Source organism: Bubalus kerabau, chromosome 22 (genome assembly GCF_029407905.1).
Source record: "Bubalus kerabau isolate K-KA32 ecotype Philippines breed swamp buffalo chromosome 22, PCC_UOA_SB_1v2, whole genome shotgun sequence".
NCBI lineage: Eukaryota > Metazoa > Chordata > Mammalia > Artiodactyla > Bovidae > Bubalus > Bubalus kerabau.
In genome coordinates this window covers 42,194,161-42,208,207 of record NC_073645.1, presented here as the reverse complement: position 1 = coordinate 42,208,207, position 14,047 = coordinate 42,194,161, and the positions used below count along the sequence as shown (strand labels likewise).

The window sequence follows — 14,047 nt, the reverse complement described above, 5'->3', positions numbered from 1 at the left end:
GTATTAGAAATGTGGCTATTTGAATTGAGATGTGCTATCAGTATATAATACACTCTGGATTTTGATGAATTAGATTTAAAAAAGATAATAGTCTTCACATGGATTATTTGTACAGATTACAATATTTTTATATGTTGTGTTAAAGTGAAAGTAAAAGTCACTCAGTCGTGTCTGACTCTTTGTGACTCCATGGACTATACAGTCCATGGAATTCTCCAGGCCAGAATAATGGAGTGGGTTCAGTTCAGTTCAGTCAATCAGTCGTGTCCAACTCTGCAACCCCATGAATCGCAGCACGCCAGGCCTCCCTGTCCATCACCAACTCCCAGAGTTCACTCAAACTCATGTCCATCGAGTCAGTGATGCCATCCAGCCATCTCATCCTCTGTGGTCCCCTTCTCCTCCTGCCCCCAATCCCTCCTAGCATCAGGGTCTTTTCAAATGAGTCAACTCTTCGCATGAGGTGGCCAACGTATTGGAGTTTCAGCCTCAGCATCAGTCCTTCCAATGAACACCCAGGACTGGTCTCCTTTAGGATGGACTGGTTAGATCTCTTTGCAGTCCAAGGGACCCTCAAGAGTCTTCTCCAACTCCACAGTTCAAAAGCATCAATTCTTCGGCACTCAGCTTTCTTCACAGTCCAACTCTCACACCCATACATGACCACTGGAAAAACTATAGCCTTGACTAGACGGACTTTGTTGACAAAGTAATATCTCTGCTTTTGAATATGCTATGTAGGTTGGTCATAACTTTCCTTCCAAGGAGTAAGCGTCTTTTACTGCAATCACCATCTGCAGTGATTCTGGAGCCCAAAAAATAAAGTCTGACACTGTTTCCACTGTTTCCCCATCTATTTCCTATGAAGTGATGGGACCAGATGCCATGATCTTAGTTTTCTGAATGTTGAGCTTTAAGCCAACTTTTCACTCATCTCTTTCACTTTCATCAAGAGGCCTTTTAGTTTCTCTTCACTTTTTGCCATAAGGGTGGTGTCATCTGCATATCTGAGGTTATTAATATTTCTCCCAGCAATCTTGATTCCATCTTGTGCTTCTTCCAGCCCAGCGTTTCTCATGATATACTCTGCATAGAAGTTAAATAAGCAGGGTGACAATATACAGCGTTGACGTACTCCTTTTCATATTTGGAACCAGTCTGTTGTTCCATGTCCAGTTCTAGCTGTTGCTTCCTGACCTGCATGTGGGTTTCTCAAGAGGCAGGTCAGGTGGTCTGGGATTCCCATCTCTTTCAGAATTTTCCACAGTTTATTGTGATCCACACAGTCAAAGGCTTTGGCATAGTCAATAAAGCAGAAATAGATGTTTTTCTGAAACTCTTTTGCTTTTTCAATGATACAGCGGATGTTGTCAATTTGATCTCTGGTTCCTCTGCCTTTTCTAAAACCAGCTTGAACAATGGAGTGGGTAGCCTTTCCCTTCTCCAGGGGATCTTCCCAACCTAGGGATCGAACCCAGGTCTCCCACATTGCTGGCAGATTCTTTACCAGCTGAGACACAAGGGAAACCCATATTGGGTTAAATATATTATTAAAATTAGTGTTACCACTCTGTGCCAGAGCAATGTCTGTTCTTTTTCTCTCCATTGAAAGGACCGCTGCTGCTGCTGCTGCTGCTAAGTCGCTTCAGTTGTGTCTGACTCTGTGCGACCCCATAGATGGCAGCCCACCAGGCTCCCCCATCCCTAGGATTCTCCAGGCAAAAATAGCGGAGTGGGTTGCCATTTCCTTCTCCAGTGCATGAAAGTGAAAAGTGAAAGTGAAGTCACTCAGTCGTGTCCAACTCCTAGCAATCCCATGGACTGCAGCCTACCAGGCTCCTCTGTCCATGGGATTTTCCAGGCAAGAGTACTGGAGTGGGGTGCCATTGCCTTCTCTGATTGAAAGGACTATTTATCCTTTTAAATGTATTCAGAAAGCTCATTAAAAAAAAAGTGTTACTTGTTTCTTTTTACTTTTTAAATTTTAACTTTTAAATTACATATGTGGTTTGCACAATACATCTGGGAGACTGAATACACAAACAATGGCCAGACTGCATTTAACAATAGAACTCTGACCCACATCCTCTGACAGTAGAGCAATGGATTGGTACATGCCAACTTTCCTATTTGTTTCCCTCACTCCCCAGAAAATAGGGATGGTTAGAAATTCCTCCTTGGAAATTCCCTGGCAGTCCAGTGGTTAGCATTTGGCGCTTTCACTGCAGGGGCCTAGGTTCAATCCCTGGTCAGGAAACTAAGATCCTGCAAGCCATACAGCATGGTCAAAAAATAAAGAAAATTACTCCTCCCTTTTGTTTTCTAAGAAAGGGCTAAACTGTAAAGGAGGCTCTTGCACTTACCAAAATAAGACTAACCCCATCCTCAGTGACTCTTTTATAAAATCTCCAATTTTAACTCTTTAAAATGTTCCTGAGGGAGGTCACGGGTGGTCCAGAGGTTAAAAGTCTCCCTGCCATTGCAGGGCATGTGGGTTCATCCCCGGTCCTAGAAGATTCCACATGCCTTGGGGCAAGTAAGCCTGAGCGCCACAACTATTGAGCTCACGTACCCTAGAGCCTGTGCTCTGTAACAAGAGAAGTCACCACCAAAGTGAGAAGCCTGCTCAGCGCAACTAGAGAGTAGTCCCCACGCCCTGCAACTAGAGAAATTTCATGTACAGCAACACAGACCCAGTGCAAAAAAAACCACCTCTCCTGAATGTGTGTTCTCTCTATTGCCAACAGCCCAAATAAATCTTCAGCATTCCCAGGGGCATTGTGTCTTTCATCTATTGTCATCCACTATCCAAGCACTAAACTAGAGCCACGTTATGCCTTTTCTCTTTGTTACGGTAGCACATCACTTCTGAAAATAATTTCTGTATTATTTAGAGTAATGCTAGCAGCTGTAAAAAAAAAAAAAAAAAAAGCTATCTCAGAATGCAATGTTCATATGAAAATCTAGGCTGGCTTTAGCACAAGGTCATTCGAGACATCACCACCCCATCCATCAGGAAAGAACAAAGAACATATCCAAGGCCAAATTCTTAAGAAATTGAAGTGGAAGTTCCAGATACACTTTCCCTTGGCTGCTTTGGTAAACCTAGTCATATATCCCTGCCTAGCATCAAAGAAGCCTGGGAAATGTAGTTCCTAGCCAGGCAACAAACCTCCCCTACACTTCATAGCTAGGAAATGCAGTTCTTCCCAGGACAAACTTTCCACAACCCTGAAAGGAGAAAACATTTTTTTGAAGTCTCAATGAAAAGATGAACCTAAAGAAGAGAATCTTTAGGATAATGGTGGTGGGAGACCCTAAGAAGACAGTTTTGCACCAGAAGTAGAGGGCAACAAACCAGATCAGAATAGGACAAAGGACTTTAGGAAAATAATGTGTATAAAATACCTGATGTGACTTCCCTGGGGAAGTGGTTAAGAAGCCGCTTGCCAATGCAGGGGCACAGGTTTGAAACCTGTTCCAGGAAGATTCCATATGCCACGGGGCAGCCACAATCACTGGCCCTGCACACGCTAGAGCCTGTGCTCTACCACAAGAGAAGCCACCACAATGAGCCCACACACCTCAACTAGAGAAGGGCCCCCGCTTGCCACAATGAAGACCCAGAGCAGCCAAAATTATAATTTATTAATTAATTAAAAAAATACTCAATGCGTCTATTTAGAAAGGAGATTTAGGCAATTAATGGAAAGTATGCATTATCCATTCAGCAACTATTTATTGTACATCTATGACATCAGACACTGTTCTAGGTACTTGGGAACAATACAGCATAAAAATACCAAAATCACTGCTTCAGAGATCTCATAATCTAGTGGAAATTTCAGTGCAGCTGAGGTTGAATTCATGCTAAGTACATAGAAAATAAGCAAATGTTTACAAGAAACTTTTACCCCATCCTGGAGGCAACAACATTCAATTCTTTCTGCTGATTGTTTCAGTATTTCTGTATTTTCAAATTAACATTATATTGTCACTTCTGAGTTTTCCTTTTTTCCTCCTTTGAATTATGTGTTGACTTCCCAGGTTTAAGATGAGGTTTAAATCTTCTTTATCCTATCACATATATGAATCCTATACATCCTCATCCCCTTAGCTTCCTAAAGTTGAATTATAATGTTGCTTAGATAAATATTCTAATTTAACATTATTATGCTGTTAAATACTCTTGAGAGCTTTGTCATGATATAAATTGTGACTCTTAATTTTCTATTCAAGTTTTTGTTTTCCTTGCCTTAAGACTTGGAATAATTTTCCCTCACGCTTTTCACCTAGCTAACTCTTATTTATCTTTCAAGTCCTAGTGAAAAATGTCACATTTTCAGGAAATCCCTGAAGGATCCTTTCCCCAAAACCCTCCCTCTCTAGACTAGATGGTGCTATTCATTCCTTTTACAGAACTTCACTTTTTCTTTCCTGGTATCTATCATGGTTGTAAATGGATAATTATTCAGTCATAAGTCTCTCACTGAACTGTACATAACATGAAGGCAGTGGGTCTTTGTTGCAGTCCATGGGGGCTTCTCTCGTTGTGGAACACAGGCTCTAGAGTACATGGGCTCAGTAGTTGTAGCCCACCAGCTTAGCTGCCCCTCAGCATTGGAATTTTAGTTTCCCCACGAAGGATCAACTTGGGTCCCCTGCACTGGAAGACAAATTCTTAACCATTGGACCATCACAGAAGTCCCTTAATGCCCTTCTTAAAAATACAGACTTGAGAGTGGGGGAAGTGTGATTGACAGCAGTGGGAAAATTAATCTTGCCATAGAGAAGTACTCTTAAGGACCTTCCCTTGGCCTTTTAAGTTTTCATAACCACTCATTAGTAGTGTCAAAACAGGAAAATTAGAGGGTGAAATTATTCACATTATAAAGCAATTACATTTCAGTAGGATCACAGTGTCTCTTAAAGTTAAATCTGAACAATTGTCTACAAATCACTGACTACAGAGGGAGAAACCAAAAGCTGAAGTGTTCTTAGCCACTGCTGAATTGGTGTCCAGGTGCAATTTCATATACAGCAAATTGAAATTATAATTTAAAAGCAGATGTCCATGACATACATTTAATTTGCATTTTACTGGCCACAAAGCTAAATAGGAGATTTCTCTATGCAATACCAGGAATCTCGAGCCCTTCTCTGCTAAGTGAATGAATGAAAGAAGTAGTAATGCCAAAGATTTGAAACCATTTTCTCAGCTCACCCAAACTCACAAGAGCCAGATGTATAGTATAATATGCCAATCACAGTCATTCCCTGGTATCAATTGCAGGGAATTGGTTCTAGGAACAGATATCTGTGGATGCCAGAGTTCCTTATGTAAAATGGTTCCAAATAGTACAGAGGGCCCTGCGTGATCAGGTCTCCATAGCTTCAGTTTCCATATCCGGGGATTCAACCAGCCTTGACCACCAGATTCAGAGGAATGTAATTAGTTCACAGTGACAGATACAAAATAAACCCTTTTGCCCTAAGGAGGGCTTGAGATCTGAGTTCAGTTCTCCAGCTCCCCACTTTTTAGGGAGTGGAGATGATCGCATTCAGATCATCCTTCTGTTAATACGCTGTATTTCAGGTTATGAGAGGGAGGTTTTTCTCCAATATATTCCAGATCTAGGGGCTGTTTCATTACAGAACTGGGATATTTTCCAAATTTCCTCATCAAAGGTTACTATTAACCAGATCTTTTCTGTGTACAGATACCACTGTCTTGATCCAGTCGAGGGAAGACTTGATCCAGGGGAGGAAAATCACTACAGAGGGTTTCTAGCACGGAACCAAACAAAAGAGTTGCCATTGGCCAAACAAAACAAAAAAAACACCAAGAGGCGGGACGAGGTGGGCAGACACCGGAGGCAACGTTACCTTCTAATTTTGCCCAGAGATAACTTTGAGGTCTCTTTGCGCTTGTGCTTTTGGACTGTTGAGGTCTCCGACCTGTGCAAGGCCTCGACACTATAAACAGATTAAACCAGACTTCGGGAATTTCTCCTTCCGAGTCTGCGGAGAGACACCTAGCAATATGCAGCCCTCAAGTAACCACGCGGCATGCTCGCGAGGCCACCCCTGCCCTTCCCCTCGCCCGTCTCCAAGATGGCGACCGCCCTGCCGCCGCGTCGCCGCCGCGGCCCCGCCCCGCCGAGCCCCGCCCCCCTCCCCGGAGCAAGGCCGCCCCGCCTCCCTGCCGCGGGGCCGCGCCGCGCGCTCCCGCCGCCCCTCCCCGCACGAGCTCCACCCAGGTCGCCGGCAGCGCGGTCGGCGGCGGCGGCGCCTATTTCCCGCCATTGTGCGAAGTGGAGGCTGGGGGCCCGCACGCGCCGCCTGCCCATCGCCGGCAGCGCCTCACAGCCGCCGCCGCCGCCGCCGTTCCCTGAGGCGCGGGGAGGCCGGGCGGCCCGCGCCGCGAGGCTTCCCCTGCGTGGGAGGGCGCGGGCGAGGAGCGGCCGAGCCCCCGACGAAGAGCAGAGGCGCGCGGGACGCCCGGGCCGCGCCGGCTCCGGCCCGTCGGCGAGATGCCCTGTGGGGAGGATTGGCTCAGCCACCCGCTGGGCATCGTGCAGGGCTTCTTCGGTGAGTGGCGGCGCCGGGGGGCGGGCGGGGGCCGGGCGGGCCGCCGAGTTCACCGAGCCCCCGGGGCCCGGACCCTGCCGCGCGGCGCCCAGGCGGGGCCGCCTCGAGGGCTCGAGCGGCCGAGACGGTCAGCCGGGCCTGCGCCGCCGGCGCTCGGCAACCCCCTCCCGCCCGGAGACTCCGGGCCGCGGCTGCCCGGGCCCGGGCCGCAGGTGCCTCCCACCTGCCCGATTCGCGACTCGCGAGCGGCCAAGGTTACGCCGCCAGGAGCCGGCGGCCGGCCGTAATTGCCGGCCTCGCTTCCCCTTTCGTGGCCCCGCGGGCGGCCCCCGAGCCCCCCGTGCGGCCGGACTCTGAGGTTGGGGGTCCTCGAAGCTTTCGGGAGGACCCGCAGAGATGGTCTGAAGCGAAAAGCACTTTGCCTATGGGAAGCCCGCAGGACATTTCAAAACTTCCGGTGTGTGGGGGGAGTGCTCGCTTGCTCGCTCGCTCGCTGCAGAAGTTGGCTGTAACTCCCGTATTACACACATCTTCCATTTTCGAGATAAGATTTAGTGTGATAACTTAGATTTTTTCCGTTAGGACACCTTTAAAACCTGTCTCGTCTCCCCATCTCCTCTTGGGCCAGAGCTTGCAAGAAATGGTGAACGAACTCAGATGCGTTCCTGCATAGAAAGAGCTTAGCATGTGGCAGGCAAGCTCAGGAAATTGCACTTGCAGTCATGGTTAATGACACTTTTCGGGTAGGGTACACTAAGGAAAATTTAGGTCTGGTTGCCGTTCACTAGGCATTTTGGCCCCACCCCGCATGTCTTTTGCACTTAGGAGTGGTGGAAGCAAACCCAACCAGGAATCAGTGTGTAAGATCAGAACACCTGACTTGTCAGGAGGTAACTTGAACTTGTAAAGTGGCCTTCCTCACTTAAGACCTTGTGGAATATTAGTGTGAACGCTTATTAAGAAGCTAAGTAGTCCCCAGCAGCCAAAACGGGTGCCAGAAAATGCATTTCTTGCAGGAAAGGCTCACTCAGCAACTCTTTATTCGTTTTCCTTGTGATTTGAACTTGTTCAGTTTTCTGGTTTCCCAGGCTGAAACTAAAGGCAGCAAATTAGGAAAAGCCCTGAGTAGGCATCCAGGTTGTAGCTAGTGAACACTGACAACCTATTAAAGGAGAAATTTCAAACTACGTATATAGTGTTTTAAAAAAAAATTTTTTTAATCCCTGTATATCCATCCACGGCCCTTTTCAAAAAGGGGCATATGTCTCTCTACTAAATCCTAGTAATTGATGCTCGTAATGAATACTAGAACCCATAATTGTTTTCCGAAATAATGGCCTTAAAATGTGGAGTGAACATTAAATTGCACAGTAGGTTTAAGAGGGTGCAGACACAGAGACGTTTTTTAGGGAACATCATTCAAAAGTAAGTAAGTTTCGGTGCTTAATTGATGTTTAGAAAATTTATGAGACATCTCCGTGTCCTAGTCTGGCTGGATAAATGAGATGATTTTATATTTGGTATATATTTGAATCTGTTTGTGTCAGATTTTGTCTCCTGCTTGTAGGACCCTAAGAGGCAAACAACTCATTATAGTATAATAGGTGTAATTTGGATATAAAACTCTGGCTATACAGTATTTTGTGAAGTTTGTGTATTGTTGGTGACCTGGACCTTGTTGATGTGTTTTTCCTCTAGAATGTCTTATTCTCATACAGGTTGTGTCTTGCAGAGAAGAAACTAATCCTGTCTTATAGTCATGATGTTTTTGTAGAGGCTGCTTTCATGTATAATGCGTATTTTTGCTATATTTTCCTATTACTGTGAATATATGGCATTGGATAGCTTTATAATAACAACATTACAAGTATGTTTGTGTGAGAAGTGAGGTGTTAAACTTGTAGACTCTTTGGTCTAATAGGAAATTGTTTTAAATCCATTTTTCCCCCAGAAAGAAAAGTAATACTCATCTTTTGTGGTTTATGAGGCCTTTTGGCCCCACCCCTGCCCAGCTCTGGTGTCTCAGTGGTAAAGAATTCAGCTGTGATGCAGGCGACCCCGGAGACGAAGGTTCGATCCTGGGGTCAGGAAGATCCCTTGGAGAAGGAAATGGCAACCCCACTCCAGTATTCTTCCTGGCAAAATCCCGTGGACCGAGAAGGCTGGCGGTCTGCAGTCCATAGGGTCGCAAAGAGTCAGACACAACTGGGCAGGCACATTGCCCAGCTCTCAGACCTCATCACTGTATTCCCCCTCACAGTGAACCTTCTTCCAGTTCTCTGATCTTAAACCATGCCACTCAGCTTTCTGCATAGGCTGTTCCTTTTGTCTGGTCACAACTTCCTCTCCCACTTCTATTTTCCTGGCTAAATCTTACTCTTCTTTGGGAACCTGAGTTAGGTAACTTCTGCTGCATATAATTATAGGATCCTGTGAAGCCTGAAAATTAACTTGTAAAGCATGTTGTTGAAATCACTCATTTCCTGGGTTCCTTGGCTGTTTTAATCCTGGGGGTTTTAGGATGTGTATCTGTTTTATTTGCCTAGAATGTACCTGTACATCGAAAATCCTCCATGAGGGGTTTTCTGGTGGTCCAGTGGTTAAAGCTCCGCAGTTGCAATGTGCAGGGCACAGGTTCAGTCCCTGGTTAGGGGACCAAGATCCCACATGCTCCTCAGCCAAAAAATAAAATAAGATTTTTTTAAAAAGAGTTCTCTGTGAATGTGTGTTGAGCAGAGGCAGTGAAAAGACTGATTAATCAATCAGAAATGGTGTAAACTGGGGTGGTTACTGTCACCACAAACTTAACTAAAGACAGTCTTGGTGGACATTATATTGGTTCAGAGAATATGATCATACCAGGTATGAGTTACTTTCACATGCAAATCCTAATTCTTTTTTCTTGGTTCAAATAAGAAACTTGGAAATTGTCTTAGTGACCACAATCACAACTATATGAATCATAATTCATCTTTGTGAACCAGTGCGTATTTTGAATTTGTATCTGCCATATTACAAATGCTCATATGTAAATTTTTCCCTATAAGCTTTCATAAAATGCTTTTTCTGTTTCTATTCCAGTTTCTAAAAGATTTTATATATAGAACATTGAGGTCCATAGACTTAAGATTTAGAAATACTTTATTGAGCTCTGTGTGTGTGTGTGTGTGTTAATTGCTCAGTCGTGTCCAGCTCTGCGACTTCATGGACTGTAGCCCACCAGATTCCTCTGTTCATGGGATTCTGGAGTGGGTTGCTGTTTCCTTCTTCAGGGCAACTTCCCAACCCAGGGATCAAACCCCGGTCTCCTGCATTGCAGGCGCATTCTTTACCGTCTGAGCCACCCGGGAAGCTCATATTGAGCTCGATTATGTACATAATGCTGATGGCTTGGTCCCCACAGTGATTGTTCATTAGTAACCTGTAACAACTTGCTTCCCTTAAACAGAAGCAGGCGTTGTAAATGAGAGGAAAAAAAAAAAAAGTTTTGTATACTTTTTTCTTTTAATCTATTTTTTATTTTTAAAAAAGTTTTTTTTTCACTTGAATTAATAACTGCTTTGATTTCAGAATAAGTAGGAATGCTCATCAACTCAGATTTCTTTATGTTCAGATTGTTGGTTGGGTCAAGATCGTTAGTTTCAGTTATATTCAAGGCACTTTGGTCATATCTAACAGAACTAGAATTAGACTAGCTCTTAGAAGAAAAAGGTCACTGATGTGTGGAGGAGAGAAGGGAGTAGTATCTTATCACTAGCATTTTAGCAAATTTAAAGCAATAGTAAAATCATCTAAAAGTCTGTCTGATTTTTTGCTGTCACCATGATTCATTCCTTTCTGTCTGTACCCACCTTGGACCTTCCTACCACCTGGCCCTTGTTCAGTCGCTCAGTCGTGTCCGACTCTGCAGCCCCATGGGCTGCAGCACGCCAGGCCTCCCTGTCCATCACCAACTCCCAGACCTCACTCAAACTCATGTCCATTAGTCAGTGATGCCATCCAACCATCTCATCCTCTGTCGTCCCCTTCTCCTCCCGCCTTCAATCTTTCCCAGCATTAGGGTCTTTTCAGATGAATCAGCTCTTCACATCAGGTGGCCAAAGCATTGGAGTTTCAGCTTCAGCATCAGTCCTTCCAATGAATATTCAGGCCAAAAAGTAATTTATTTTAAGGCTATAGAACCCAAAGGCAGGGCAGGTGGTTTGATAACCCAGGAGACTACAGAGTGAAATTGGAAAGCTAGCAGAAATCCAACCAAGCAGCACATCTCAGTTTTCTCCCCTAGGCTATGTTCATTTCTGCGCACAAACTTTACCTTTCTCTAGTCCAGGGCTCCCAGTTTCACTTGTCAGTTCCAACCCGCTTGAGCTAGCATCTTTATTTTTTCCAAAAAATATTTTTTTGGCTATGCCTGGTCTCAGTTGCAGCATGTAGGACCTCCGGTATTTGTGGCGGCATGCAAGTCTTTAGCTGAGGCATGTGGGACCCTAACCCTAGTTCCCTTACCAGGGTTCAAACCTGGGCACCCTGTATGGGGAGGGCAGAGTCTTAGCAGATGAACCACCAGAGACGTTCCAGCATCTTTATCTTAATCCCAGATTTTAGGGTTAGAGGATCTGATTGGCCCAGCATGGAGTCAGTGGTTCACTCATGGGCCAGTCAGCCACTGCCAGGGCAGTGTTACGTAATGGATGGTCATAACTATTGAGGCCCACACCTCCCCACTGGGGGACGTTCTCAGGGAGGAATGGATTTGTGAGCCATGGCAAAAGGCATGTATATATACACACATAGACACACACATGTATATGTATAGATACATACATGTGTATCTATATGAATTTTAAAATTATTGAATAATTTGCATATGGTTAAAAAAAAAAACAGTGTTACAGTATAAAATGAAGAGTAAGCACGTGCTGCTTTTCTCCCACTGAGGGTCCCACTTCTTTAACTGTTTCCAATTATAGTTCTTTTTTTTTTTTGCATTGAGATATAACACAAAATTCACCATTTAAAAATGTACAGTTCAGTGGTTTTTAGTTTATTCATTGTGAACGTGCAGCCATCAGCACATTGTTACTGTTACCCCAGAAAGAAGCCCCATATATGTTAGCAGTCACTCCCGATTGCCCCATCCACCATCCTCTTCAAACCACTCGAGGACTTCTGTCCATGGTTTACCTAGTCTGGACATTTCATATAAATGGAATCACAACTTCTGGCCTCTTGAGTCTGGTTTCTTTAACCTGGCATAATGTCGTCAAGGTTCATGCATGTTGTAGCGTGTGTCAGTACTACATTCCTTTCCGCGACTGCACACAGTGCTCCATAGCATGAACATGCCATGTGTGGTTTATCCATTTCTCCATAGGTGGACACTTGGCTATTGTGAATAGTGCTGCTATGAATACACATGGTTTTTGTGTGAATACATGTTTTCAGTTCTCTTGGGTATATGCCTCTGCGTATGATTGCTGGGCCATATGGTAATTTCACGTTAGAACTTTTCCCCAAAGTATTTGCACCATTTTACATCTCCACCAGCAAAGTATGAGGGTTCCAGTTTCTCCAGTCCACTTCAACGTCTTAATAATAGCCATCCTAATGGGGGTGAAGTGATATCTCATTATGATTTCAGTTTGCATTACTGTAATGTAATAGTATATTGTATCTGTTCACATGCATATAGACCTTCTGTATATCTCATTTGGAGAAATGTCTTTTCAAATTCTTTGCAGATTTTTATTTTTTGACCACACCATGCAGCTGCTTCCCAAATCTTAGTTCCCTGACCAGGGATTGAACCCATGCCCTTGGCAGTGAAAGCCCAGAATCCTAACAACTGCACCTCCAGGGAATTCCCTTTTGCAGATTTTTAAATTGGGGTTTTGTCTTGTATTGTTGCATTATAAAGGTTCTTTATATATTCTGTATATTAGACCCTTATCAGATATATGTTTTAGAAATATTTTTACCTGTTGTATAAATTGCCTTTTTGCTTTCTTGATAACATCTTCTGATGCAGATTTTTCATTTTGATGATGTCCAATTTCTTTTTCCTTTAGTTGCTTATGCTTTTGGTACCATATTTAAGAAACCATTGTCTGACGCAAGGTCACAAAGCTATATATCTGTGTTCTTTCTTAGAATTTTGTAGGTTTAGCTCCTTACATTTAGGTCTTGGATCCATTTTGAATTAATTTTTGTGGATGATGGTATGAGGTCGGGATTCAAATTCATTCTTTTGCATGTGCACATCTGGTTGTCACAGCACCTTGTGTATGTGTGTTTGAACATTTGCCCGTTTATTTTGAAGGATCTCATAAAGTACGCAGATGAAAAGGAGCGTAGGGCAAGGTCTGGTAGGGTCGCTTGTGCGCAGCTTCTGCCTGCAGGGAACTTCGCTGTGCTGCCTTCTCAGCATGTACTTGCCTCCACCATCCTGGAAGCTCCCCCAGCACTTTTTATTGAAAAAGACTATTCTTTCCCCACTGATTCAGTTTGGCAGCTTTTTTTTTTTTTAAACTGTGTGTGTGTCTGTGTGTGTATCAGTTGACCATTGATGTATAGCGTTATTTCTGAACTCTGAGTTCCATTCTGTTGCTCTGTATGCTTACCCTTCTGCCAGTACTGTGTTGTCTTGATTACTGTAACTTTGTAGCAAGTTTTAAAATGATGAAGCATGAGTCCTCCAACTTTGTCCTTGTTCTTTTTATTAAAGATTATTTTGACTCTTCAGAATCCCTTGTATTTCCATATGAATTTAGAATCTGTCATTGCTGCAAAAAAGGCAGTTGGCATTATGGTGGGGATTGCATTGAATCTGTAGCGCATTTAGTTCTTTGGGTAATAGAGAATAGTAAAGATTTCAGATTCTAAAGCCAAACTGCTTCTAGGCTACAGGGCCATACTCAGGGTATTTAGCTCTAATCATTTTTTAATACTTTCTTTCTTTATACTATAGAATTATTTTCAGTAATAGTCATGAAATGAAGCTATGTGCAGTGTTGAAGGTAATTACATATTTCAGTCTAGACATTGCTTCTATCAACTTCTTCCTCAACCCTGCTTATTTTATAATTTTTTTGTGGTTGTTGAGTTCTGTTATGACGACGTTGTTTCATGTTGGTACAGGTACCACACTTTAGATTTGAATAATCTTGTATTAATTGTATAATTAATGAATTTTCTATATTAAGAGTAACAAGTTTCTATAGACAAAAAGCTAAACTATTTACTGAATAGTGTTTATACCTACTAAATAGTTTGAATTTTGGTCTTTTAGTTATAATTCAATATAATAATATTTTATATAAACAGTTCAATTATAAATGAATTTTGATAAAACTGAAACATCTACAAAAGACACAAACTAGAAATCTTTCCACTGATGTTACTAACATTTTATTGATTCATTCTTTACTCTAAAACAAATAGCTGTTTAAGAAAATGT

General features: G+C 43.4%; 1 protein-coding gene across 3 annotated transcripts in view; it reads left to right on the top strand.

The window, feature by feature from the left end:
- The first annotated feature begins 6,246 nt into the window (after positions 1-6,246).
- The window catches only part of MCMBP (minichromosome maintenance complex binding protein), a 35,989-nt gene continuing 28,188 nt past the window's right edge, over positions 6,247-14,047 (top strand). For 2 of the 3 annotated variants that reach the window (XM_055560651.1, XM_055560652.1), the window contains exon 1: positions 6,247-6,591. In XM_055560651.1, the coding sequence (XP_055416626.1) occupies positions 6,534-6,591 (58 nt within the window). In that variant the 5' untranslated portion in view covers positions 6,247-6,533. The remainder of the gene's footprint in view (positions 6,592-14,047) is intronic. The other variant, XM_055560650.1, reaches the window with a different exon arrangement.